The 27045-nt window shown below is 40.3% G+C and overlaps 1 protein-coding gene across 2 annotated transcripts in view; it reads right to left on the reverse strand.

The window, feature by feature from the left end:
• Window positions 1-27045, reverse strand: part of LOC121869610 (histone-lysine N-methyltransferase 2A-like) — a 45086-nt gene that overhangs the window by 7739 nt on the left and 10302 nt on the right. The window contains exons 5-13 of one of the 2 annotated variants that reach the window (XM_042371080.1): window positions 26645-26782; window positions 25960-26028; window positions 25027-25151; window positions 24461-24734; window positions 23676-23852; window positions 22662-22904; window positions 9055-9273; window positions 4135-8588; window positions 250-3100 (exon numbers count right to left, since the gene is read on the reverse strand). In XM_042371080.1, coding sequence (XP_042227014.1) covers window positions 250-3100; window positions 4135-8588; window positions 9055-9273; window positions 22662-22904; window positions 23676-23852; window positions 24461-24734; window positions 25027-25151; window positions 25960-26028; window positions 26645-26782 — 8550 coding nt within the window. The remainder of the gene's footprint in view (window positions 1-249; window positions 3101-4134; window positions 8589-9054; window positions 9274-22661; window positions 22905-23675; window positions 23853-24460; window positions 24735-25026; window positions 25152-25959; window positions 26029-26644; window positions 26783-27045) is intronic. The other variant, XM_042371081.1, reaches the window with a different exon arrangement.

Consider the following 27045-nt stretch of genomic DNA (forward strand, 5'->3'; position numbering starts at 1 on the left):
ATACAGGGTACTAGAACCTGGGCCCCATATTAACAGCTATTAACATAATCACAGAGGATGTTTATAGATACAAATATGGTAAACACCAAAGTTCTTTTCCTACACACTAGAAACCCCTAATGGTGATGCAACAAGTCATCACTACATCACAAAAATTAAGAACTTCAAAAAGTTAATGTTATACATACTAGGGAAAAGTTATTATAATTCTATTTTATCAAAACACATATTGAAAATAAGTGGACTTACCTGGAATGAGTACTTGTGGCAGTCCTTTGCTCCAGGCAGTTGTTCCAGAAGATATTGCACAGCATTGTGAGTCAGGCCTAGCATGTGAAGACCCGACATTGCTCCCCCGGTCTGTTGCAAATTGGTTGGCATCTTGGAGTCAACCCGCATGCTTGCTCTTGCCGCAGCAACAGCATCAAACACCTTCTGCCACACCTCTGATATGTGGCGGGATTCCACACGGAAACCGTCCTCCGATGTCAACTCAAATACAATATACGGCTCAGTATTACAAGTCTTGGGCCTATCAAACATTGCAGGATCATCTGATGAATTATGCATAGGGTTTATGGATAAATTAGGTATCTGCTCATTCACAAACAGGTCACTGTTAGTGTCCTTGTTGACAATAATAAGATCTTTTTCTGGGTCATGATTTTTAGCCTTTTTTCTCTTTGGGCCCACTGAAACTTTTGCCTTTATTCTTAATTCTTTAACTTCTGGAGCAGGTAAGGGAGCAGTAGGTCCTGATATTGGTAATACATTAAATCCTGAACTCAGGGAATTATCTTTGCGTAACACGAGTTTGTATGACTGCGTTTCCAATCTATCGTCTTTCTCTTCAGCATCTAGACAAGCTGCATCATTTTCAGAATCGGTTTCTGAGTCAGAAGCAAGAGTGTCCAGTCTCTCCTGTTCCTTCATAAAGTCTGCATGTCCCTCTGGAACATTCACCTTGTCACTCTGTACAATTTCTTGCCGCTTCTTCTGTTTGTCACCTTGCTTGTCTCTCATTGCATCGCGGTAACTGTAAGTAGGTCTTGGTCTTACTGTGGCTATTTTGGGGCTGGTTTCAACTGATGTAAGTTTAGTTGTTGAGCTGCACGTAGAGAGTGACACCACAGAAGTGGTGGTGATGACTGCCGGTGCCACAGTAGCTACCGTTCTTACTCCACCAACTAAAGGTCTATCTGCAAATGGCAAACGAGAATGCCCTGGAGTATCCAGTAGACCGGTATCTGCCGGTATGGTAGTATGTACTGGCTGTGGTCGAATTACTTGGGGAGCTACAGAAGCCTGGGGGCGTTGACGGGGAGTTGGGACGGAGCAGGTACCAATGGTAGAGGAAATGGGCATGGTGAGTGATGACATGTCCATACTCCCTCTATTTGAGGAGTTTACCATGCACTGTGGAGAGTGAAACTGTTTCGAGCCACTACTAGTAAATGTTAGTTCTCTTGAAGCTAAAGATAGATGTGACTGGTGGTGATGGTGGTGATGGTGGTGGTGGTGTTGTTGTTGGTGTTGTTGTTGTTGTTGTTGTTGTTGTTGTTGCTGTTGCTGTTGCTGCTGCTGCTGCTGCTGCTGCTGCTGCTGCTGCTGCTGCTGTTGCTGCTGCTGCATGCACATCTGACCAGTTTGAAGGTCTGAGAACTGAATACATGGTGTGTGTACTTGCCCAGTGTGCATGTGTGAAGCTGTTACTTGTGTGTGTTGAGGAGATAATCCTGTCTGGTTGTACTGCATAACTTGCTGTTCTGTGTGGTGCATCACTGGTGCCTGTTGTTGTTGCTGCTGTTGCTGCTGTGGTAGATACTGAACTGACTGCATTCCTGGTACCATGGTTGGTTGATTTATGACCAGTGTTTCTGGAGCAGTAAAAGAGTAGGTTATATTGGTGTTAACAACTTGTGGTACAACCATAGAGCTTTGCTGAGGGGTCATAACTAACTGTGGCTGCGGCACTACCACTGGTGCTGTCGGGTATGTCATTAGACTTCCTCCGCCTGCAGTCATTTCACCGTCACGGAAGCTCCCAACATACTGCAGCGTGTAGCCTTGTGGGACGGCAACAGAGGGAGCAGACACCATGGTCAACAACTGGGGACTGACCTGAGGTGACACTTGAGGTGCCACTTGGGAGGTGACCTGGGGTGCCACCTGTAGGGCAGGGCTCAAGTGACTAACAGGAGAAGCCAGCTGGGCAGTAGATGGGTACTGAGTTGACTGCCCAGCAAACTGTTGAAAAGAAGCAGGCCCTCCCTGGGTTATTATCTGGCCTGAAGTACTGGCCATAGCATGCATAGTGACTTGAATTGGAGCAGGAGTAGCAGGAGGTGCCATTGCCATGCCAGAACTTGCACCTTGGTAGTGTTCTTGAGGTGGCATGTGTGGAGCTGCACGGCGGTAATGATACCCACGACTTCCTCGCAACAGTCGGATGTTGGTATAACGCCTTGGACTAGCACTTTTCTTCACTATGGGGCTAAATTTTACTGGAGACACCGGAGGAGGGACAAATACATCTGTGCCGGGAGGGGGAGGACCGCGCACAACTTGTAGTAGTTCAACATCCTCACTGCTAGTTGCACACTTCTTGATAGCCGTCCTCACCTGTCTGTGAACGCCTGGCTGACGGGGTAAAGTTGCATCTAATCTCTGCTTCTTTACCGCAGGTTCTTCACCTCCCATTCTTGTATTACCTGACAATTCTGCAAAAGTTGTAGTTTTGGGCTCATGAGCTTGATGAACTAAGTTGCCAGACATGTTCTGTTGTTCTATGCTGAACACAAGATTTCCTATCATATTAAGTTCTTGACTTGTTGTAGATTCTTGAATTGAGATTTGTGGAGAGGAAGTGTCAGGTAGAGCCACTGATGACAGGTCCCCACTGGTGTCAATGATGGACACAACAGAGCCATCTGGATTTAGTTGCACCTTATCACAGCGATGATGCATGAGGTCACCATCTGCCTCCTCCTCTACCTCAGACTGGATGTCCTCATAATCATCATCATCGTCCTCTGAGGTGCTTGAACTATCAACCTCAAAAGTGCAGGTCTCAATGTGTTTCTCATAGCTCTCCTTCGTCCTGGAAATATAATACAGTATTCCATAAACTGCATTGGAAAAAACAAAATCTAAATTTTCTATAAAAGATAGTAACAATTTTAAGTGTAAAGTTAACTACAAAATTTGATATAAACAAACTGACAGCCAGGGTCTTAGGATTCCCCATCATCACCAAGACAAAATGAGTGACAATTCCCTTAAAACACGGAGGGAACAGAGAAGGATAATCGTGCAGGAAAAGGGAGAAGATATATTGTATTCTTAGCAGCTGTGAAGATGGTGAATTATCTGAAACAAATGAGCTGTGGACAAGAAATAGACAAACAACAACAAAAAATAAAGGAAGGAAGGCAATCACAACATTTGAAATGCAGTCAGTCCTTGACTTACGACGGGGTTAGGGACCGATGACCAGGTCGTAAGTCAAATTGGTCGTAAGTCGAAAATGCGAAAATATTACATAGAAATTCTAAAATGGGTGTCTCTTTTTCTTCTCAGCACCACGAGAACTCTCACTTTCACACTTGCCAGTCATTTTAAAGAGAATTACAAACGAAAATTTTGTCAGTACACAGCATGATCACTAACGTCGGGACTCGAAAATACGTAATTTGAAAATATTTTATATGACTGTGGAGGTCGTATGTCCGGGTGGTCGTAAGTCGAGGAGTACCTATAAAAGTATCTTATTCGATCTTTGACAACATATATTTTGACTCCTACTTCTATCTCAGTCAAAGAGTAAGATGAAGGTACTTATGAGAGGTACATAACCTGACCCACCCTTTGTGAACAGACACAAGAGGTGCACTACTTGACACAGCAACATACACAGACAGGCACGAAAGATACAAATAAGTATAAGGGATACAAAAAAATTAGCCCCCCCCTCGGTTTATTTCACCTGTAGATTAACCACCCTAATGCTAATCTAACCCAATCCCTCCCCCCATGTAGCATTAGGGTGTTTAATTATCAGGTAAAACAAGCTGGGGGTTAATCTTTCCGCAATCCAAAACAAACTCTGCACTAATGCTCTAAACAAGGACTTACCTATAAAGTCTCTTGCACTTGGAACACTTGTAGGGACCTTCCTCTCCTGGCGAGCTTCTGGCCAGACTCTGCTCCTTAATACGCATAGCTAATGACGAGTGAAGAGGTGGCGTCTGAGGGTCATCCTGATTCTGAGACTTTTGCCTCTCTTCTCCCGTTCCCTCATCCTGGCTCTCACTCATTTCAGCACTGGAAGAAGAGCCATCGGCCGCACCATCCAACTGCAGCACGGTCTTGTGACGGTATCTGTGGCCCCGCGACTTGGAAAACTCACAGAGGTTGTTGTTGTTGTTGACAATACTAACGGTTATGTCATTGTTGTCGTCGGTGAATTTCAAAACTTTCTTGGACACGGAATTTTCTTTCGAGTTCTCTGCATCGCTTCCATGATTTGTAGACTCATCTTGCCCTTCTTGATCACCATTTGGGTCCTTCTGACAGTTCTCTTCATCTTCTTCTGAGTCCAGGATTCCACTCCATTTTCTTTTCAAACTCTTGTGCACCACACCAGATCCTTCTCCTCCCGGTATCTCAATGGTCTCATTAATCTCGATCTGTACAGTTTCATAAGGTTTACTCTTCCTCATGCCACTTCTAAGAGGATACTTCTTAATAACAGTCTTGTAGTTCCTCTTCATGCAAATTTTCTTCCGTTCGTTTCCTCGTCCAGTGCTGTTGCTTCCTTCATTCTCGTCTGAATTTCTCGGCGACTGTTGGGATGTTATGGGAGATTGGTTTGATCCCGTCTGTCCAACCGAATCACTGTGTTCACTGGCTGACGAGGATCGCCTGCTGTTTGTGGAGGGCATGGGTAAAACTCTACAGATCTGCTTTGAAGAGGAACTAGTTTTTCCTGAAGAAGAGGTGCATGGGCTTTTAGCACCACAGCCAGTACCCTGAAACGACGTTTCACTACCACTGTTACTATCGGTACTGCCATTGTTTAAATCATTACTGACATTATTGTCAGAGCTTAATCTGGAACTAGTGTCTGGACTGCTGGTGTTACTCATGGTGCCTTCAGAACATCGTTCTGGGCTACTACTTTCTCTCGCTGTGTTACTGCTACTGGAACTTTCACTGCTACTGCTACTACTACTGCTTGTGCTATCACTCTTGCTCTCACTGCTACAAGTGTTGCAGCTATTACCTGAATTAGTGACATTACAGTTGCTGTCATTTACAGCTGAACTCTGAGTAATACCATTATTGGCATTGGGCAATGACACCGAACTTGAAGGCACAGGACCAAGATCTTGAGTAGTAGGAGGAGATACAATCTCAATTATGGGTTCTTTAACATCAGCATTTAGGGATTCCACCTGGTAGGAGTCGTGGGTTGGGTTACTATCAGGTGGGAGGGAGGTGTCCAATATCACTTGTGGGTCACAATCTGTTTCCTGAGCCTCCTGAGTCATGTTTCCTGAGTGAGTCACTTTCCCTGAGTCCATTATAGAATCGCAGGTGGTCAGGAATTCAATATCTAGTGGGCTTGGTCTGCCTGAGGTTGAGGGGGTAGACTGTAGTGTGATAGGGTCACATCCATCAAGATCATTCAGCACCATGGATATCAATTCATTGTCATCAGCACTAACAATAGCTGGTAAGTCTGTGTCCAAAAGTAAACTTTCTTCTTCCACAGATCGACTAACTTTGTCAATTATGTCCTCAATACACTGTCGAACATCTGACTCTACAATGGCCGGTGGAGTTCGGCAACGAACCACTTTGTCTACAACTTTGGTTTCCTCTTCTCTTTCTCTGATGCTGCAATACAAAGGGCAAAGGTGAGGAGGAATGATGTTCGTCTCACGTGACTTCTTCTCCACCTTTCGTTCCTCGAGTTGTTTGAACCACTTTTTGACAGCTGCCATCTCCTCGTGAACAGTTTCCTCCCCTAATGAATGGTCGATGGTTTTGTGAAAAGCTACATCTCCCACAAGCGAAGCATCTTCCAGGGTCGGTACCACTCTCCTAGTTCGGCAGGTGTACGCGACCCTACGAGAAGGGTCGATGGTGCTCCAGTACATACGACTACAAGTAAAGTCCACGGGAATAAGAGCCTCGGCACTATCCGATTCTGGGATGATTCTACCAAGATTCTTAATAGTTAGAGAACCTATGGTAATGCTTACCCGGTTACCAGGAACTTGTTTCCATTTTTTCTTTTCAGAATCCATGTCTACATAAACACACCGACTAACTTTAAAATCATCTGATTTCTCTTCCCCATTGGAGGTGCTCTCGTGCTGAGGACAGAAGATCCGCTTATCTTCCATGAACTGGCAACAACTCCGTCTTGCACAGAGGAAATGGTAGGTTGCCTGACAAGTTTTATGGCAGCAACCTACTGTTGCACCCCGCTCCAGACAAGCCGAACACTTGATGAGGCGACCGCGGCTCACTGCCAGATACACATTCTGTAAGCCTCCGTCCACCTCTTCGTACACTTCTGATGACCAGAGTCCACAGTTTACGTGAAGCCACTCGTCCTGTCCGAGGTAGAGTAGTCTACCGGCAGAATTAGGGTCATCGTCGCTCTCTCTCCCACACAGAACACATTTCCGGCGGTCCGGAGGAGACAGAAGGGTGCCTTTCAGTGGGCTTGCGGATCGCTTCCTGAATATGGGAGCATCACGCATAGTGAAGTGACGATTGCCAGCCATCATGGTGCGGAATATGTAATTATGATCCAAATGTGGTATTGGGAATGGTCTCTGCTTATCTACCAACTCAAATACATTTGCAGTTTTCACATCAAACCACGGGAAACATTCTTTCATGTGCTTCGTGTAAGTTGCTTGGACATTACGAGACTGGCTGCGATTGAGATGCCTGCCATTTTCTATGACTCTCGCCATGTCGACGTGAAATTGCAGCACCGAATCATATTTCCGCTCCTTCAGTTTCTCTTTTACAGAGAGTAAATCTCTTGGTTCTTCCGGGTCATCCTGGATACTCTCAATCTCTGTGTCTGTATCACAAAAGGAACTTTCCTCACTGCTGACACAATCATCATCAATATCTTTCGTTATCTTATCTTTTGGACTAATCAGTTGAGCCTCCACTTGAGCAAGGTTCTTCTCTTCAATATTTTCATTTTTACTTTCAAGAAGACTGGTGGTATCCAACACCATTTGATTGCGATCCTCAAAGAAAAGATTTCTTATAACCCGAGCAGTTGCTGTAGTTTCATCATTTGGGCCATCCACTTGTGTGCAAGATACATCTGTGTCTTTTAAAATTATACCCTGCAGTACCTCTCTTGTCACTCCCTCCACTTCCTTATCTTCCAGTGTCTCCAAACACTCTAATGCCTTGCTACATGTCAACTTTGTACTGGCTTCTTCTTCCTGAGATTTAAATGGTTCAATTTCTTTACATGTTGCAATTTCTGTTTTCAGTGTAGAATCTTGTTCACTTGGTTGAGTTTTGATTGGAGATGAGGAGGGAGATTTTGACTTGCATATATCCTCTAAACGCACGGAGCATTCCTTCAACTTTATGGGGTCAGTGGAAGCACTACTGGAGGCAGCAGAGGTGAGGGCTACACCTGCCGAACAAGAGCGGGTTTGTCTTCGAGGAAGTAGTAGGACCTCTTCTTCACACTTATCTTTTCCAGGTTTTCCTTTGAGATCAATCTTGTCTTTTGCACCTGCTATACAACAACTTTTACCTGTATTACTATTAGCTGCCACATTTTCAAGTTCACTGTAATCTGGGCACAACATGGGCTCAGCAGCTGGATTGTTCAATACAACTGCTTCTTCCTGAGGACTGTCTTTTACATCTACTTTCACAGAACACAAAGAAAATGCCAAGGGTTTGCCTTTTTCTGACGTATCCCTGGTAGGTTTATACAAGGTCTGGGTTGAGTCAACATTCACTCTGTCAACTGAACTCTTCACCTGATTAATACCACTAGAGCCTATGACACCCTTAACCTCTGATATAGGAAAGTTGGCATCTGTATCAGTGCCAACAGTCCCACATGTTCCTGAGTAGAGGAGCTCCCTAGATGGATAACATTCTGAAGATAATGCACTGTGAGGTTCCACTGGCACAACAGTGTTGGTACTAGCAATGAACGCCAGATTGTCACCATCTTCCATCTTTTCCAGATGTGCCTCCTCATTTCTTTCCAGTAAAGAGGTCCCAATAGCAGGCAGAGAAGGTACAGGGGTCACACCTCCTGAGGAAGACACTTTGAAAGCTTCTCTCTTAACCAGATGCTTTGCACATCTGCTAGCAAGAAGAGCCTGTAGGACTGCCTCACAGCCAGCCAACAATTCACTCCCAACTGCATCCAACCAGCTAGATGAAGCGTCCATCACACAGTTCCGGCAAACATACTCCACTGTGTCTGGCAAGAAGCTAAGAATCTGGTAGCGTTCATTGTTGAGGCCCTCACAGTGAGCATGTATCCACTCCCCACAGCGTCCACACTCCATCATCTGCAAACAATGACATTTGCCATTAAAATATCAACAATGTTAACACAAGATAATACATTACCCTGCCACTATTTTAAGTCCAATTTTTCAGGAGTCATCCGGCTGCTGAGTTAAAATAAGGTTATAAGTTACAAAGTTACAGGCAATGGTCTTCCAGGAATCCTTCCTTGTGGTTTGACCTGTCTCAGACATGGTAGTATTAACAAGCTAGCATTCCACTTTTACTAGTCTTGTTAGACCCCAGGACACATTGAGCAGCTATTATGACAGCAGTGGGTTAAAAATATAGTTTTAAATCTACTGAGAAAGAAAATCACATAAAATAAAATATTCTCCTTGATAACCCTACATTTGTCTCACAGTATAATACTTCCAAGAATAACAGTAATTCACAAGTACATCAGTTATACTGATGGTCTAACAACACAAAAAACAAATAACTACAGAAACATTATTACCAACAAACCTTTGCATCATAATCATCATCTTCATAGCAGCCATTACACAGAGGACAGTAGTTGCCCCGTTCCCTGAGAGTAACACATCGAGCACAAAAAGTTAGGTCCATAGTGAGAGACTCCTCCCCCATGGTCACCTCCAATGGTTTCATCCGGTTTGGAACTTTCTGCCATTGAGCCACATTGGGACTGCCACAACTTGTGCAACGTGTACAGGTCACACATTTCTGAAACACAATGGCTAAGTAAAGTAACCTGATTAAGTTTTTGACACTGAGTTTATATATATACAGTAAGATCTCATATTTCGCGCGATTTCATTTCGCGAGCACTACCTAATGTAACCAAGTCATATTTGGCATAAAATATCGTGAATTTCGCGAGATCCAGCAAGCTGAATGCTGGCCACCGTCTTGAATGACGTCACAGCCCTCATACCAGTTACAGTCATTTCTGCTACGAGTGTTTTGTCAACGCGAATTGGTTGCAACGCGGTTGATGAATAGGGGAACGCTGTTTGTAAAACGCCAACTTGTTGGCTATAGTGCGATTCCATCCTCAACGTTTTAAGCGTGGCGCGGGGTTATGCAATGTTTACAGTTCACGTTCGACATCACATATTCAATTGACTCGTGTCTTTTGTTTGTGAAGTGTTTTTTGTGAGGTACTCTGTTATTTTTTTTTTTTTTTGCAAATTTAGGTGTTACCCATAAATACTGTATGAAAAGAATAAATAAAAAGAATGTTTCGCAGTGAGGACTAATAACGGTTTACACCATTGCTCTGTTTACATCACGTTATCAGTTGAATCGCGTGGTTTTTGTCAATTACTCCGTGATTTTCGCTATTTTCTCCATTTTTTTTTTTAGCGATGAATACGGAAAAACAAGTTAAGAAGAATGTTCCCAAGTGTTCTGGTGATCAAAATGCCGGTGGTGAACGTAAAAGAGGTTTACAAGAATGCAACTATCGCGTTGTAGCCCGTGCCATCCTAGCGACCGACAGGGCTGTTCTTGTGTGCTTTTTTTGGGTGGTACTACCACCTGTCGAGTCAAGATAATGGCCTCTACCTCTACTGGGGGTCCTACTGGTGTTGGGGGGGGTGGGACAGACCCACCTAAGCAGCCAAATAAGGAAAAGGAGAAGAGGGACTATCATGAGGGAGTTAAGTTTGCCAAGTACTTGATGCAGGATAAGCAGCGTGTGATTAAATTACTTGAGGAAGGCCTAAACTCTAATTTCTGGAAAGTGCAATCAAGACAATAAAGGCAGAATTTGTATCATTTGGAGGTTATAAATGGGAAAATCAGAGGTTGATGTAGAGTGGCCTCTATATTGTTATTTTTCCCATTACTTTATGTATTTGCATTTGGCAAATTGGAATTTGGCGCAATTTTTCCAGTCTATATTACTCGCGAAATACAAGACCTTACTGTACTGTAGTATGAATGTATGCACTCACGCATGCATGCACACAAACGCATCCATACACTCACGCACGCATGGACACACACTCACTAACTACTATACATGTATGCAGTGTGAGACTTTCCACATTAAATTTGGTTGAAAAATGGAATCTACTGTAAATATCTTGGCTTGTGTCATCTTCAGAAGAGTTATGAGCATAAACATACAGCTTTTGGATCACATAAAGATTAGCCCTTTTAGCTTATTTCACCTGAGGATTAAACACCCTAAATGCTAACTCAACCCCAAGCCCTAGGTAGCATTAGGGTGCTGAATCTTGCCTATGGATGTTAGACTCTTGCCTATGGGAGACTCTTGTCTATGGGAGACTCTTGTCTATGGGAGACTCTTGCCTATGGGAGACTCTTGCCTATGGGAGACTCTTGCCTATGGGCGACTCTTGCCTATGTTTATGGGATTTAAGTTTAGTTTAAGTAAGGTTAGGTTAAATTTTCCATCAGGTAATCATCTCCTATTTCTTCAGCATTTAAGACTCTGACAGGAGAGTTATAGACTACGGCTTTCTATTACCCGTAAATAATAATTTGCGACGTATTACATAATAAACACACTCTTAAATTAGAATTAACCCATAACAAAATAGTTGAGGCAAATGTCAACACTTTTAAAATTCTGTTTCAAGATAAATATGAATACCAGATGTGGAAGTCTCATGCTTTCTAAATATAATTAATGTAATAAAAACATTTCAAAGTTCAAAACATTACTTTAATTTTTTCATAGCAAAATTAATCAGGTAATCAGGTGAAATACGTTGGGGCATAATAAATATCACTGAATATGTCATGGGTTTGAGTTAAGATAGCAAGCAGCTGTGATATAGTAAAGCTGGAACAGAAACATTATGGAGTGTCCTGGAGGAGTGTGTTTTTCAAGGCATCTGAACACTTGTTTGTACAGTATATGACATTCCACAACTTTGACGATGACTGATGTCACAGCTATGGGGTGGTAGTGGGAGGGAGATGAAATACCTTTCCATGGGGATGGGGGCAGAATTGACCAATGGCAAGAAAGATGCCATTAGTGGGTACAAAGTGACTTGATGACTGTACACTGTGCCGCTACTCTGATGAGGCCCCCCCCCCAAAAAAAAATGTCTCAATATCTGTCAAGTGCTGGTCTTAGGGTTTATGAGGGGGGAAGGGTGTGTTTCTCCAGCACTGAGGGGGGGAGATAAGATTGTTCACAGATTAATATATGTGTCATAAGTTTCTTAGTTTTGATGAGGTTTCCAGTGCATGTGTTACTGAGTTTAGTGGCCCTTTAGCATACAAGATTGAACTGGGAAGAAGAATCTGTGTTTTTTTATAAGGATACAGAATAATGGGTATTAGCCCCTTGTGTGCAGCCTCCCCTCTGAACTGAATAAAATTGTCTAGCATTAGCCAAGTAAAATGTTAAATGTGGCATCCCCCATAATGAAGGAGTTAAAGGATAAAGTGTGAAATCCATTTTACTGGTGATGCCATAATCCGGCAGCTTTGCATACTACAAGGAGCTAATTGAGATGTTCGGTATCCTCAGACCTTTAAATTCATCAATCTCTGGCTGAAGTTTTAACACAAATGGGTAAACCAATTACACTTTAATTTCCTTAAGATAACCATTGCCCAAACATGGATTAATCAGGAGGGCAGGAAGTCTTATTGTGGTTGTCAGACTGTCAAAACTAAGGCTCTGACGCCTTGTTCAGATCAATCTAACATATTTAACTCAGTTCCTAACAAAGTTGTGAAGTTCACCAGAAAAATGATTTTCAGGAATAACTGTCCATTTTGGCTGACTCCCTTTATCAGATGGTTTTCTTGACCCAAAGTGAGCCAGACCAGGTGGCAGTGCTACAGGAAGCCTCAAGAACAAGACAAATCCCATTGGAAAGTTAACATTTGCCATTTATTAGTCAAGAGATTACTGTTTGCGTTACAATTTGCTCAATCAATGGTACCGCCCCCACTTCTGACCCATACAATAGTCCTGACCATATACTACATAGCCTTTCAGCAGCATTTATCTCCAATTAAACTGACTGTCTCATTTTATTAGTTCTTTTAGATTATTAAATGCTGGTTTTGCTTGACCTACTCTAATGATTTCTTTCACACATCTACCATCACAGTTAATATTAATCCCCAAATACACAAAATTTTCCACTTGTTAACTTCCCTGTTGTCTAGCATATTTCTTATTCTATGATTTATTTTTAATTTAGAAACAACCATTACTTTTGTCTTTACAGCATTAAATCTTAACCAATATTCTTTATCCCTTTTCACTAATCTGTTAATCAGTTTTTGTAATGCCTCTTCAGTATCTGTAATAAGAGCATTTGATAATACTTTACCATTAACTTTTAGTCCTTCATTGTTACTTAGAATGCCCCTCAATAAGAATTCTGAATACAATATATATTATACAATGTTAGAGATAGAACACAGTCTTGTCTTACTCGTCTGTGAACCAATGAGCAGCCTCCTGTTGCCAGTAAAGATTTTTTTTTTTTTACAATACTGTACTGTACAGTACTGTACTAAAATCTCCTTCATTACTGTATATTTTTTCCAAGATTTCTATAAGTTCATTGTGTTGTACATTATCAAAAGGTTTTTCAAAATTAATAAAGCAAATATACAAACTTCTTCGGCTCTCTAAGGCGTTCACTCAAAATTCTAATACTCTATAAATCTTCCTTTTTCCTTTCTAAATCCATTTTGATTTTCAGATAATGGTTCTTTAAAATAAATTATTGTACAGAATATAGAATTACTGTACATATTTTAGTCAATCATCTGATCCCATTAAGTTTATAAATTCTGGTGTGATGTTTCATAAAGTCACACATATAACATTTTTCTCATCCAAATTGGGGATTCATAACCTAGGCCGCAGTAGTGAGAGGCAAGCACTCTAACACTGTACCACCAACACCCAGGCACATGTCAAAGGGTGGTAAGAATGCCATGTTTAAATATCTCATGAATAACTACATCATACAGCTCCCCACTGCTCAAAGTACAAGCCAGTATCAGAATGGATTAAAACAAATGCAGTACTTTGATGTTGGTTTGGACATAGAGAGGTGATGTTGGTTTGGACATAGAAAAGTGATGTTGGTTTGGACAAGAGGTAACAAGCACACTAAAGAGGACTTTCTTGAAACAGCCACCAAAAGAATTTCCCAAAGCAGTTGAATCGTCAAAAGGAATTAAAGAATATACAGGGTGTCTCATCAAAATGTACACACACACACTGCCTTACAGATTCTTGTGGAGATCATGGAAATGCTTGTCTCAGATTGTCCTCACTTGTTGATGTGTGAGGTCTCCCACAAGTGAGGAAAATGTTGCTCTTGTCATACAAACATTCACAGTATCTCCACGAAAATCCATAGTATACATTTTTTGAGACACCCTGTACAATATTATCCAGCGTCATCCAAAAAAAGAATGCTCATGATGTATTGTGTAACCATTGATCTGGGCATTTCTTTTCAATATCCCAGTACAGTACAGTATACATATTGGTAAATAAGCCACGCCCATACTAGAATGCTCTCCAAAACTGACACACAGGAAAAGAAAGAAAAATTACCTTATCACTTCTCTTTTTTATTGCAGTAGGAAGATAAGAACAAATCAATCTTCAGATCTATAAAATGTGCCAACGAGTTGCTTCCAGAGACACTGTGATGACGTAACAGTATTTTTCCAACAGTGAAGACCAGCAGTTGAAAAAAAATCTATTATTTACAAAGATTATATTCACAATATATATTTACATACATTATATATATATATATAATATCTATATACACTATATGTATTTACAAATTTAGCAAAATAGATGCAATATCCATTCTCATTGTTATAAACTTAAGGAAACGTAATGATTCACTTTAAAGATTTTCTTTTTTATAGTTTCAAAAACTTTTGTATTTTATTATTGACAGTTTGTTTGACAATATCTGTACTGTACATACAAAACACAAGACCATCCTAATTCCACCCTCCCATTATGAAAACTTTCTCCATAAAAATAATTTGATAGAAATCCAATTGTTGCTTGGATGGATGTGTTACTTTTGTCAGCTTTGTGGCTATAACAATAATAATGCAATCTCAGCTATAAAAATCACCGACTGTCTCGGCTATAAAAATCACCATTATCATGAAGATCATGAAGCACATTTGAACTTCCATCAAAATTACCATCATTAAGGTTCAGTAGTCAAAAGTCATCATCATCATCATTGTACTCATTCAAATTACAGTATCTGATGTCACAGTTACTGACTATCTTTCCTGGTGGTGTAGAGTTTGACAGAAATGCTCATGGTATTCGCTGAAGACTATCAATTCTGAACCCACAATCTCAACAGATTTATACAATAGATTTTCCCCATAAATGGAGACGAAGGACCGCGCCTAACGTACGCTACAGCACAACAAACATAGTTCCGAGATATTGAAACTACACCGACACTACCATAACTAGATGCATTGTTTTATTCCAAATTAGAGGATAAAAATTACAGTACAAATCTCCCAAGTGTTAACCCCAGTTTGGCTACGACACAAGGGAACCAGTCGAGAGTTTCCCCACACTAAGACACAGTATACGATCAGGTGGAACAGATACTGGCTGCCTCAGAGATTTAAATATAGAGGAACGATGGAACTGGAGGAGCATTAAAGATATCAAGATTGTATAAACAGAAGAAATGGGTAGGAAATAGCAGTCATTCTTGGACTACCTCTGGCTCTCCTCCCCTCCACATTCACACTCATGCTTCTGTCAACCATATTTATCTCCTCCATTTTCTCCATATGCCCCAACCATCTCTGCCTACCTCTACACAATACCTCACCAAAGCTCTCTATACCCAGCTCATTCAAGTCTACATGTCGTCCTCTTTTAAACATCCGTGTCTCGCTGTCATACACCTTAAAGCGAGCAAAATACTAGTCTGCCATTTACACCACTGTATGCTCTTGTGTATCCATTTTCCACACTTACTGCAACTGATGAGAGCTAAGTTCTGACACTTGCTCTTACAGAGAGCACAAAGCCATTTTCCACTTTCCACCATAAGTCCTTCACCTATCCCACAACTGAGTGAGCCAGAAAAATAGGAGATAATCATCAATCACAAGAAATACTAAGTTCAGGAAAGAAGTCATCACCACTCTAAATAAAAAATCATATTGTAAAGAATCAACATAACTCCACTGCACGACAAAAATAACAAAGGTGTTCCTGTTTTAGTCTCACACACACACAAAATCAGTAATATTTTTTACTATTAGGGACAGATAATCATTTGACCTAACTAAACCTTTTTCTGCCAAGCACCAAGAGGAAGTCTGTGATTACTGTCCCAAAATAATAAAGTGAGAAAAAAAAAAAAAAAATTTATTATACCCAGAAAAAGCCAGAAGGATCTCATGAACATTAGCCCCTCACTCACCTAATGATTAAACACCCTAACACTACCTGTGGGGCTGGAATGACCTGGGCTAAGTGACTTGGTTGGGTTGAATTGTATTGGCTTAGGTAAGATAAGCTGTTGGGCAAAGTTAGATTAGGTGTTCAATCATCACGTGAAATAAATTGGGGTGCTAATCTTCACATGATTCACTCACAGAACTTTTGAGCCAGGAATTACTGCATCAAAGGAGTCAACTCAAGGAAAGAATTCAGTTACTTGAACATCACCTCTACTGCACAGACATGGCAAGAGAGGAGATGCTTCAAAATTTAGACAATGAGAATCAGCGCCAATTATGCCACAAGAATATGATATAAAGAACAAGATGTAGTTTTAAAAAGGATATCAAGATTAACACATAATGCAACAAGTCAAGCCTCAGTAGCTGTATCTTACCCCACTGTAACTAACCTAACCTACCATCCACCACTGTAACTAACCTAACCCTTCTGTAACTAACCCAACCTACCATCCCCCACTGCAACTAACTTAACCTAACCCTTCCCATTTGGTGTTTCGGTGTTCAATCATCGGATAAAATACACCGACGTTCTGAATCTTCACGAAAACAGATAATTCTCTCAAGACTCTGTTCTAAGAGAAGTATCGTGACTTGCATGATACAGCTACAGGCATCACAATGTTAAGCCATCCATACAATAATCATCCACATACAATAATCATCCACATACAATAATCATCCATATACAATATATATACACAAACACACAAATTCAAAAGCTGTTTATATCATTGTTTAAGACCTGAACCACGGCATCATGACAACAGATCCCACATATAATAGCTCAACCATGGCAGAATAAGAAACAAAAATACCCCCCCACCAAAATCTTTGGACTTCCAATTTCTATAAATCCAGCCAAAATTGGGCAATTCTATGCTTTAAAAACATTAATTGTGACCTTTTAACAAGTAATTAATCAGAAATCTGTATAAATTATATGAATTCTTTGACCTTCAAGCAAATAAACTCCCTAAATTAAAAAAAAATACAAATAATAAAATCTTTCAGAAACAGAACAAAAGCCGGAAGGGTTAATTGGATAGAGGTAAAAGCTTAGAAAGTTTCAAATTAATTCTCCCAGAGAAAGAGTATAAACAAAGCTTCATTGGTAAAAAAATGCCAGACCATACAATTAGCACCGTAGTGAAGTGAATGTTCTAAAAAAATTAATAAAAACATAAAAATAATCATTGCCTAAATCCTGTATCTCGTCCTTCATCAGTTCACTCAACTCTTATCGCCTCACATTCCTATTCTATGATGCACCTCTATTATGGTAAAATTCAGCACTTCTCCGGCACCCCCAATCATCACTACAGAGGAAACACAATGCACCAAACAGGACACAAGGAGCCTTTATTAAACCTGGACCAAATTGAGGTCTTATATACTCCCAAACAAGGGCTAGTTTTTTTTTGCCAAGTCTGCTGTGTTGTTTACCTTTTTCCTCGCCCCCTTTTCTTTCAACAGCATTCACTACTCTCTATTTTCTTCCTCTAGTATCAAAACTAACATTGTAACACAAGAAGGATTCCAAACCTCATATAACACACATCTCTACATGTCCTTTCACCACTCCTTATTACCCCCCTCAAACATATACTCTGGTCATAACACACAAATAGATTCCATACTATATATATATATTTTTGCATTCTTCACAACACTCTTATGTTTGAAATACTGTACAGTATATAGTTTTATTCATACACGATTTCTTAATTCTTAGCATTCAGCAGATAGTATATTACAGCATCTGTATACTCTTGGTAGGATGCTTGTCTACCAGCACTATGTTATTCCACAGTGAAAAAGTACTGCACACCTAACAGTGGACAAAGAACAAAGTCATTCTTCCACTCTAGTCAGGAATTAAACCCTCGATCATTTACTTGGGAGACATTAACTACAGTACCACTATATACATTCTGGATAGTATTTATATTTCCCATCTCAAATTAATTTAATGACTGACAGACATAAGAACAATCTGTCCAACAGTAAAATATATCAACTAGTCCTGACAGACAACCTCTTTAATACAGTAGCTTCAACAAACCTTACCTCAAGACCATACTTGTGCACACCAGCCAATAATCCACACATCTTTATATTATACAATTCCTCGGATAAAGTGCTGCAGCTTGTTTAACATCATCTTGATTATTAACTTATCATTTAACACATTTTAACTGCAGTATGAGTATGAATCTTTTTGATATGTGAAACAGCCCTCCCCAAATCTGACGTGTAATAAATAGGACGTGTACTAATATACCCCAATCCCCCTAAGCAATATATGTGGAGAAGCATGATTTTTATTTTTAGTCAATGTTATGTTTGATATCACGATCATCGCCCCTCAACAAATGGCATATGAAAGACTAGTACTTAATAAGATGGCTGTGTTTAAAGTTCCTCAGTTTGTAACACTATTCCACGTGAGATCAACATCGTGAGCCTACAAATGCTCGTTCCTTCCCAATAATCAACAACAGTCCAATTTACTAATCGAGGGGATGTCTTAAAAGCCTCATATACGAGACTCGGCTTTTAATGAATCACAATAAGTTCAAAGTCAAAGCTCAAGTTCACTTCTATAAATCCACCACTAACCAAAAAACTGTTAAGGAACTTCTTACATCCAGCCACTGAAAATAAAGATCCCTGAGACAGTCTAATCTGCCTAAAGAATAAATTTAAACCCTTGGCACATTCATAAGTGTAATCTACACATGATAACATTCAACCTGGTAATATAAATAAAATTTTCTAATTAATAAAATAGAATATCCAGTACAAGAAGACTAATTAACAAAAATTTTTCCTTCGGAAAATAAGATTCTTTAATGACAAGTCAGCCATATTATAAGTATTCTAATACAGTATTATCTTCAAATCCTCAACTAAAGCATGAGCAATTCTAAGACTGCCAACCACTCTGACTGACAAATAATTGGTCAGAATTTCCTAACAATTTTAAACACTATTACAGTTATTATCAATAGTCCATCATCGCCTTTCTCTGGCTGGCTAATTCTGATGCTCGTCCAAGAGATCTTCTTATCCTCTTCTCTGGAAGCTCCGAGGTTTTGTTGGCAGCATTTTCCAGTTGCCTCTTATTGCTAGGGGTTTCTGCAGTGCCGACGCTGGTCTCCAGGACGTCAACGTCTCCGCTTACGGTAGACGTGTCGGCTTCGTCGGAGACATTGGTTACCTTTCTCTGTGGCCCGAGAACACCATTTTCTTTAACTTTTACCAAAGAGTTAGCATTTGGTAAATTTTCCTTATCACTGTTTTCTTCTTCAGGTTTGCCTTTCACTTCCCCTTCTCTCACAAGGAGTGCATCACCCTGCACCTCTATGGTGTAACTCACACACCCACCAGAAGACAAGGGTGCGACTCTCTCAGCAACAGACACCTCATCTACACAAACACTTTCTATGGACCTTCCTTCAGAACCACTGTAATGTCCATAACTATTACAAGTACTATCTGCTGTCTTATCCATAAAATTGTCCATATATGCATCAGTAACTTTGAACATATTTTCCGTAATCTGTTCACTCACGACGTCCGTTCCGTCGTGTGGAATGTCGACCAGAATTTGACTATCCCACAGTGAGCTATTCCCTATGACAGGATGGTTAACAAGGATACAATCTAACCACTTATCCTCTTCACTGCTAAGCTTCACCCGCCTCATCACACCCTCGTCACTCTCTTCACAATCCACGTCTTTGGTTACAGGCAACTCCTCCGATTTATTTTTCTTGGCCGGTTTGTCCTTTTTACGTGAAATCTTGTCCTTCTTGGAGACTTTAGCATTGACAGAGCTTGATTTTTTCTTCGTTGCTTTGGGTTTGTTGACTGTATCTGAACCTACTGTCTTCTTCTTGGGGTTTACCACTTTCTTCACTTTCTTGCCCTTTTCACTACTTGCCTCTAAGCTTTGCCCGGTTTCCCCCTTAGAAAGCTTTAATTTTTTCTTACCCTTTAATGAAGTAACTTTGTTCTTGATATCCACTGCCTTTTTAGTTTTCTTGACCTTAATACCGGTCACCATTTTAGCCTTTTTCTTGATCTTTAAGACATTATCGGTTTTATTCTTCACACGTTGCTTCTTGGGTTTCAGCTTCAAATTGCGGCGCTTTTCATCCACGACGCCATTGTCAGGAAACACCAACTTACGCTTTTTACTTTTAATTTGGCCGTTACTGTCTTCCTTCTTGACCCTGGTACTATATGTACTTGTTAGAAGACCAAGAAGTTTATCAAACTCTTCCCAGCTCTTTGGTTGTTTACATCTCTTCTTAAGCACTGGGCTGCCGTCCCCTTCTTGAACTTCGGCTTCACTCTTGGGGTAATCTAACACTACAAAGTCTTCTTCCCCGAATTTTGGTTTATTTAAGGAGCCAGGAGGTCGGCCACGCCTTTTCTTCTTCTTGAACAGAACATTCTTCTTCAATGCAACATCATCCTTTGATACAGTTTCTGCAGACCCCAACACTTTCATCTTGGGAACAAAACCACTGCTGTGAGCTTGGGCTTGTGTCAGTTCCTTCACCTTGGCTTCCTTCTCCAACTCCTTTTGACGCTCCAGTCGTGCTTTCTCTCTCTCCAATTCCCGCTTTTTTCGTTCCTCTTCGCGGCGCAGTTCTTCCCTTTCCTTCATCTCCTGCGCGGCTTCGTGTCTTCTGGTCTCAAAAATGTCTTCCCAGTCCAGATCACTTTCAGAGTCGGACTCTATCTCTGATGCCGATTCTGTTTCTGAACCAGAGCCTGAACCTTGTGACCTCTCCTTCACCAACCCTCGACTCATCAGCTCTCGCCAAGTGGGATAACCGTGACAGTCAAAAACTTCATTATGAATAATTTGCAAAAGACGATAGTAAGATATTTCAATCTTTCTGGATGGGTACTCATATTCCTTCTTATAGCCTAGATACAGGTATTCGTCATCCTTCATCGACACCACTTCCTCTCCCCGGGAATTTGCGGTCAAATTTGGCTCCGGTTTGTATAAGTCGGTGTCCCGGAAAACTTCGATAATGCTATCCTCCAAGCATATCGTATCTTCTAGTCCTTCAAAGTCCAAAATATCATCAACATCCAAACTATCGCCAAAACTCTCCAACTCGGTTATCTTATTGTGCACATCATCGTGTTCATTAACCGGCAGAAAGAAGATATCAGGCACTAAATCATCTTCATTGACATCTTCCTCTGCATCTTTCAAGGCATCAAGTTCGGTGTGCATCACAACATCTTCAGTTACACTCTCCACGTCACTCTCACTGACATCATATATCGCAGACTGACGGGGCCAAGACTCGCCAAGTAGCGCCCACGACTCAGCCTCCTGGAAAACACAGGGATAATGGGGAATTTCAGCCTTGTGTCACAATTAATGATGTCCCATGGCATTAATGCTCAGCTAAATCAATGAAAAAACAGCAACCACCACTCCATTCACCCATCATTCAGTTTCCATCCATATGAAAAATTTTGGAAAACAAGTCTTCAAAGCTTTAACTGAGCTGCCATGAGTATACCAAGACACAGCTGTCCCCCACATCCCATGTGATTTCCAAGGTGCCACCCTATGCCACCCCAAAATTTGAAGAATCTCCTTGTACTTATGACTATGCTTCCACCACTTTCTAGTAAAATACAAACATAAAACATAAAATGAACCTGGGGCAAGACACCAACACACACCATCCTATGTGAAATACCCACTTAAGCAAACAAGCAGTAGTTGGCTATTAATGCACCAAGAACTTAAGTTACACTACAAAAGAACTGACTAGTTACTCTGCTCAGATGGGCGAGTGTGTTGTATGGTGTGAGGCCTCGACCACCCCCTTTCGAGCATTGTTTATGGCACCTTTGGGCAATCACATAGGACAGAGGGGTAGTTACAGAGAGTAAACAGGTCCAAGGGATAAGAGAATACTACAAATACCAGACAAAATTTGGCAAATTAAATAATGAGTGAATAAATGGTGAAACTCCCACTCAAGCCAAAATGTCATATAAACCCTCATTATAAAATATTTTACTGAAATCATTGAATGCCAGTATTTGATCAAGACAATCTCGCTAAAAAGTATTATATACTGCATCTCAAGTGTGCTCGCTTCACACAAAAGGAAAAGTAGGGTGAGGTTAATTCGATTCTCACATATGATCTGCATTTACACATTTATGTCGCATTATGAACAATCATGAAAGCTATGTGAGCTTTGTTAAAATGGCCCCATATGCAACAATACACAGGTTTCATTTTCAACATCAGAATATTTACTGAAGTGCCAATACTGAACTATTAAATCCCACTTTTTGTCAGGTCTTCTTTAACATGCATCAAGAAACTGAGGCACCAACTTTATAAAAAAAAAAAATAATAATTTTTATTTATATATATATATATATATATATATATATATATATATATATATATATATATATATATATATATATATATATATATATATATATATATATATATATATATATATATATATATATATATAATGTTTTCAAAAGTACTGATACTCAACCAACAAGCCATTAAAATCTAAACATGCACAAGAGAAGACACTCACCCATGGACGGTCTGGTGTGGGCTGGCAGGTGTTGTGGGCTGATGGTCCAAGGCACTCCAAGTGGTAATAGTTGCGGCAGTCGGAACATCTCAGGAGAGAGTCCGCTCCCGGTGCACCACAAACCTGACACACCGCACACCTCCGGCATATCCAGAACACTTCCTCCGCCTCCGACTCCGGGCCCTCGCCATCTTCCAAGCAGTAGGGATGGATGCCCTCACAACACCATGCACAGTACAGCAGCTACATGAAAAGAAAAAATATATACGTACATTTAATTCTGCCATTCACCCTAATCCCACGCCATTTTTGTGTGAGGTAGATCATGAGAGAAAGACCTAAAAAAATAATTCTACCTACAATACTCCAGGCAGAAACATATTACTTTACCCTCTCGACTCACCTTCCACATTTCCTCCTACAAGGTTTCCCGTTCTGCCCAATACACCTGTTACATTACCACGTGCCTCTTGATCCACATTACCACCTCCCATAACCTAACCTAACCCCTGAAAGGTGTATAAACAGGTGAAATAAGCTAGGGGGATAATTTTCAGGTGAAACAAATTACATACTAATAAGCTTTTACCTTCATTTCATTATTAGAAGCTGAGTAAAACATACATACATACACACATACAATACAGGCATACATACATAGTCTCACACACACAAGACACAGTCACAGCAATTCTTCCCCTTCTTATATCACCTAATACAGGGTGATCAAAAACTTGCCATACACTGAGGGAAATTATCCATTTTGTCTGGAGTGATATCACACGTTACGCCGCTTTCAAGCATGTCGAGATGTTGGTGGTAATCACTTTGAATGTTTATTATAAGTTCCATATTATATTCAGGTGTTAACAAGAGTACAGGATATTACAAAATATAAATAAGACTAATAGGCTGTAACTTTTGGATCGCACTGTACTTACAATCTTGTATGACTATCTCAGGTAAAGGCTAATAACTGGCTATCTTAGGTAAAGGCTACTGAAGGAGTATTACCTGTTCCTTTCCCACAGAGCCACAGCGGAAACACAGAATTTGTGGGTGTAAGGAGGAAGCTGTGGTCACCGGGTAGCCTGTAAGCATCATCTCGTCAGCATCGTAACCCTGCCAGTAGTCGATGTTAACCAACGCTCCTGGCACAAACTGTTTACCTGCGGCAATGTCCCCACGATCCTGTAAAAAATTGCAAAGTTAAGGTGGATAGGAATTTTTGTATTAAAGTGATAGACATGCAGACAAGTGAAAAGATCATTGGTATTTTAGATTGTCTTGGGAAAGCCAGCTGGCATATCACGTTGACAACTAGATCGAAACTTTCACAGTATCGTTCGCGCCCAATTAAATCTTTCACGGTATCGTTCGTGTCTAATTATTTAACCTATATTAGTCTTCAAATACAAAAAACTAGTATTTTAATATGAAAAATGGTACTGAATAAAAATACCTCTAAATTTACAACCGGATATCAAATGTATGTTGAAGAGGAAAGCAAAATTCTAGATCTATTCTTTTTGTTACAGAGAATGCAGTGGTAGGTACATCACATATACTGCTTATATTTGGTAACAACAAAGAAAGCATCACCTAAAGAATACACACCAGCTTATTTGACCTCAAGATTAGCCACCATAATCGTACCTGGGTGATTTAGAGTAGGTAGGATCACATTAGGGTCGTAAGTCTTCAGGTGAAATAAGCTGGAGGGGCTAAACTTCAGGTGAAATAAGCTGGAGGAGCTAATCTTCAGGTGATCCAGTAGAAGTCTGAAGAATTTTACAAACCTTCTGGTCAGGTTGGGTACGAGTCATTTGTCTCGGCACAAATACGCCCTTCTCCTGCATAAGTGATTTTGCGATAGTATCATTTGACACCAACGGTATATCGGTTTTTTCCTCTTGTACTTTCACAATGACGATTGGACCCTTGCGCGTCTCTTTGATCGTGGTCGGAGATGGAGCTGCTGTCGGGGTAACTTGAGGTGGCAATTTTGAACTGGTACCCTCCTGACTAATGGCAGACTTCACCGAGAGCCTTGGGTTGTGGCACTTCCTCATGCTGCGGAGACGAGGCACAATGTATCACCGGCCCAGAGTATGAGCAGAATCCTTGATTCTCTTATATTATCCTGCTTTGAATTTTCACAACACAGGATATGGCTAAATCAAGGGAAAATAAATGTCATATCATAAATGAAAGCCTTAGAAGTGAACTCAAACAACTTATTGAGTGAAGGTTAAGGATGAACACAAAACTAGAAGCATAACAACGAACGTACTTTTGAAGCAACTATGTAAGAATCATTAGATAGAAACAGACAGACAGAGATACTGGACACCCTAATACATACACGCACGGCTTCTTCTTCGTCCCAGGTCCTCCGTATTTCTTCATATCCAAACAGTTGACACACTTGAGGCAGTTAGGAGTAGTGCATCCCGGACACTTATTACACCACTGAGTCTTCCGCAACACCTGAACCACAACACACGGGGTCAATTTTCCGTAATTCATAAACAATACGGGACACCCCATTGAACACTCACAGTCTAGACCCCCCCCCCCTCCCCAAAACACACACATATACATATTCTTGACTTAACCCAATACTCTACAATCCTCAAACAATAGTGCAAGGTCCCAAAGAGACTAACCTAACATGAATAAAAAGTCCTTATTCCTGATTTAAACCATCACCTATTAGCAACATCCAAGGTGTCTCATAGGTGGCACGTCATAGGAAAAGTAATATTCTCGTTTTTCTTTTCGTTTTCAAGTGAGGAAATCACTGGAAATCAACGAAGACGGCTGGGACACTAACACCAGAGGAAAGAGGCTGTTTAATATTTCACGTACGGAAAGTCAGATGTTACACACTAAACAAGAGAGAGTTTAATCAACAACCCCCCATTCTTTAGCAACTGATCAGTGTGTGTAGCATTTAGCATTCTGTACATGAAATATTTAACTGCCTCTTTTCTCCAGTTTAATTTATCTACCATCTTCGTTTTGTTATGATTTCCTTTCCTGAAAAAAAATATAAATACATATCCTTACGCATGACCTATGAAACATCCTGTTCAGAACAATATACACTTTCCTAACAATAAAAAGTACAAACAATAATGACCAAACTACTACAGTTAAGTATCTTGTATTCTAACTTTGTACCAATTCTTGACTTCACCTTTCATTAATTCAAAATCTAAGACACTGTACATGTATTATCCATATTAATAATTATATATGTAAAGAACAATACGGTGCAGGGGTCGAAACTTACACTTGTCTGCTCACTAAATGCATGAAAAGTCAATTTGGGCCGGTGCAATTTCTCATCTTTACGGTCCGCCTGGTGGTTAAAAATTCATAGGATGTTCACAACAAAAGCCAAATTTTGAATATAGAGGAATTACACTTACATTTACAGGGTACAGTATCCCAACAAAGTACAAACACATTGCCAAGGGGCATCTGTAATTCTTTTTTATTTGAATGAAAACCAATAATGAATTTTCAAACAGTTTTCTTCTTTATGGTAATATGAGCCAGAAGCATCAATATACAGGCTGGGCAGGTAAACTTTGTCCAGTTGTGCGACAAAAGGAAGAGTTTCGACCCCTGTAGTCCAGGCATTGGTATATGATGCATCACTTCTTAACATAAAGTCAATGGCATAATGCTCCCACAGTATATGCTCTCACTCCCTCTCTCTATTAAAAGTATAACTGACTTGTTCTGTATTTTGCTCATTTGTTTTCCTGAAACATAAACGACTAAAAAGATATTTGCAAATGGAGAATTTTGAATTAATTGTCTGAGGTACAACCACATGGAACAACCATCAGGCATTGGCATGAGAGACAGCAGACCTTATAAACCAGAGCAATAATTAATTACTGTAGTATATGTGACTTATTCTTCAAACAAATTAAAAAGAACATTATGAAACACCACACTACTACTACCTTGCCACTTGCTGTTGTGGTCACTGTGACAATTTTACGCTTCTGATTTCCTTTCGTGACGGGGGCACTGGCAGTGACCACTAACCGCTCATCCTCCTTCCTTGGTGATGGAAATACAGCGCGGGGAATACCTAAAACCTGAGATTTAAGACCAACATTAAAATTAACTGTGAGAACCAATCCAAAAATTTCAGTATAATTTTAATTTTACATCAACTCAAAATAAAAAAAATCAGTATATTACCTCATTTTTTTAACTACTGTTCTATATAACACTTGAAAATTATTTAAATATTAGTAACTTTAATAACATGTTACAACCTTATTTGCTTAATATTATCCAGTCTTTAAGTAAACAATGTCTGGCTTACAACATTTCTACAACTGTTAGCTGCAAGACA

This window comes from Homarus americanus, unplaced genomic scaffold, assembly GCF_018991925.1.
Source record: "Homarus americanus isolate GMGI-L3 unplaced genomic scaffold, GMGI_Hamer_2.0 scaffold23578, whole genome shotgun sequence".
Lineage (NCBI taxonomy): Eukaryota > Metazoa > Arthropoda > Malacostraca > Decapoda > Nephropidae > Homarus > Homarus americanus.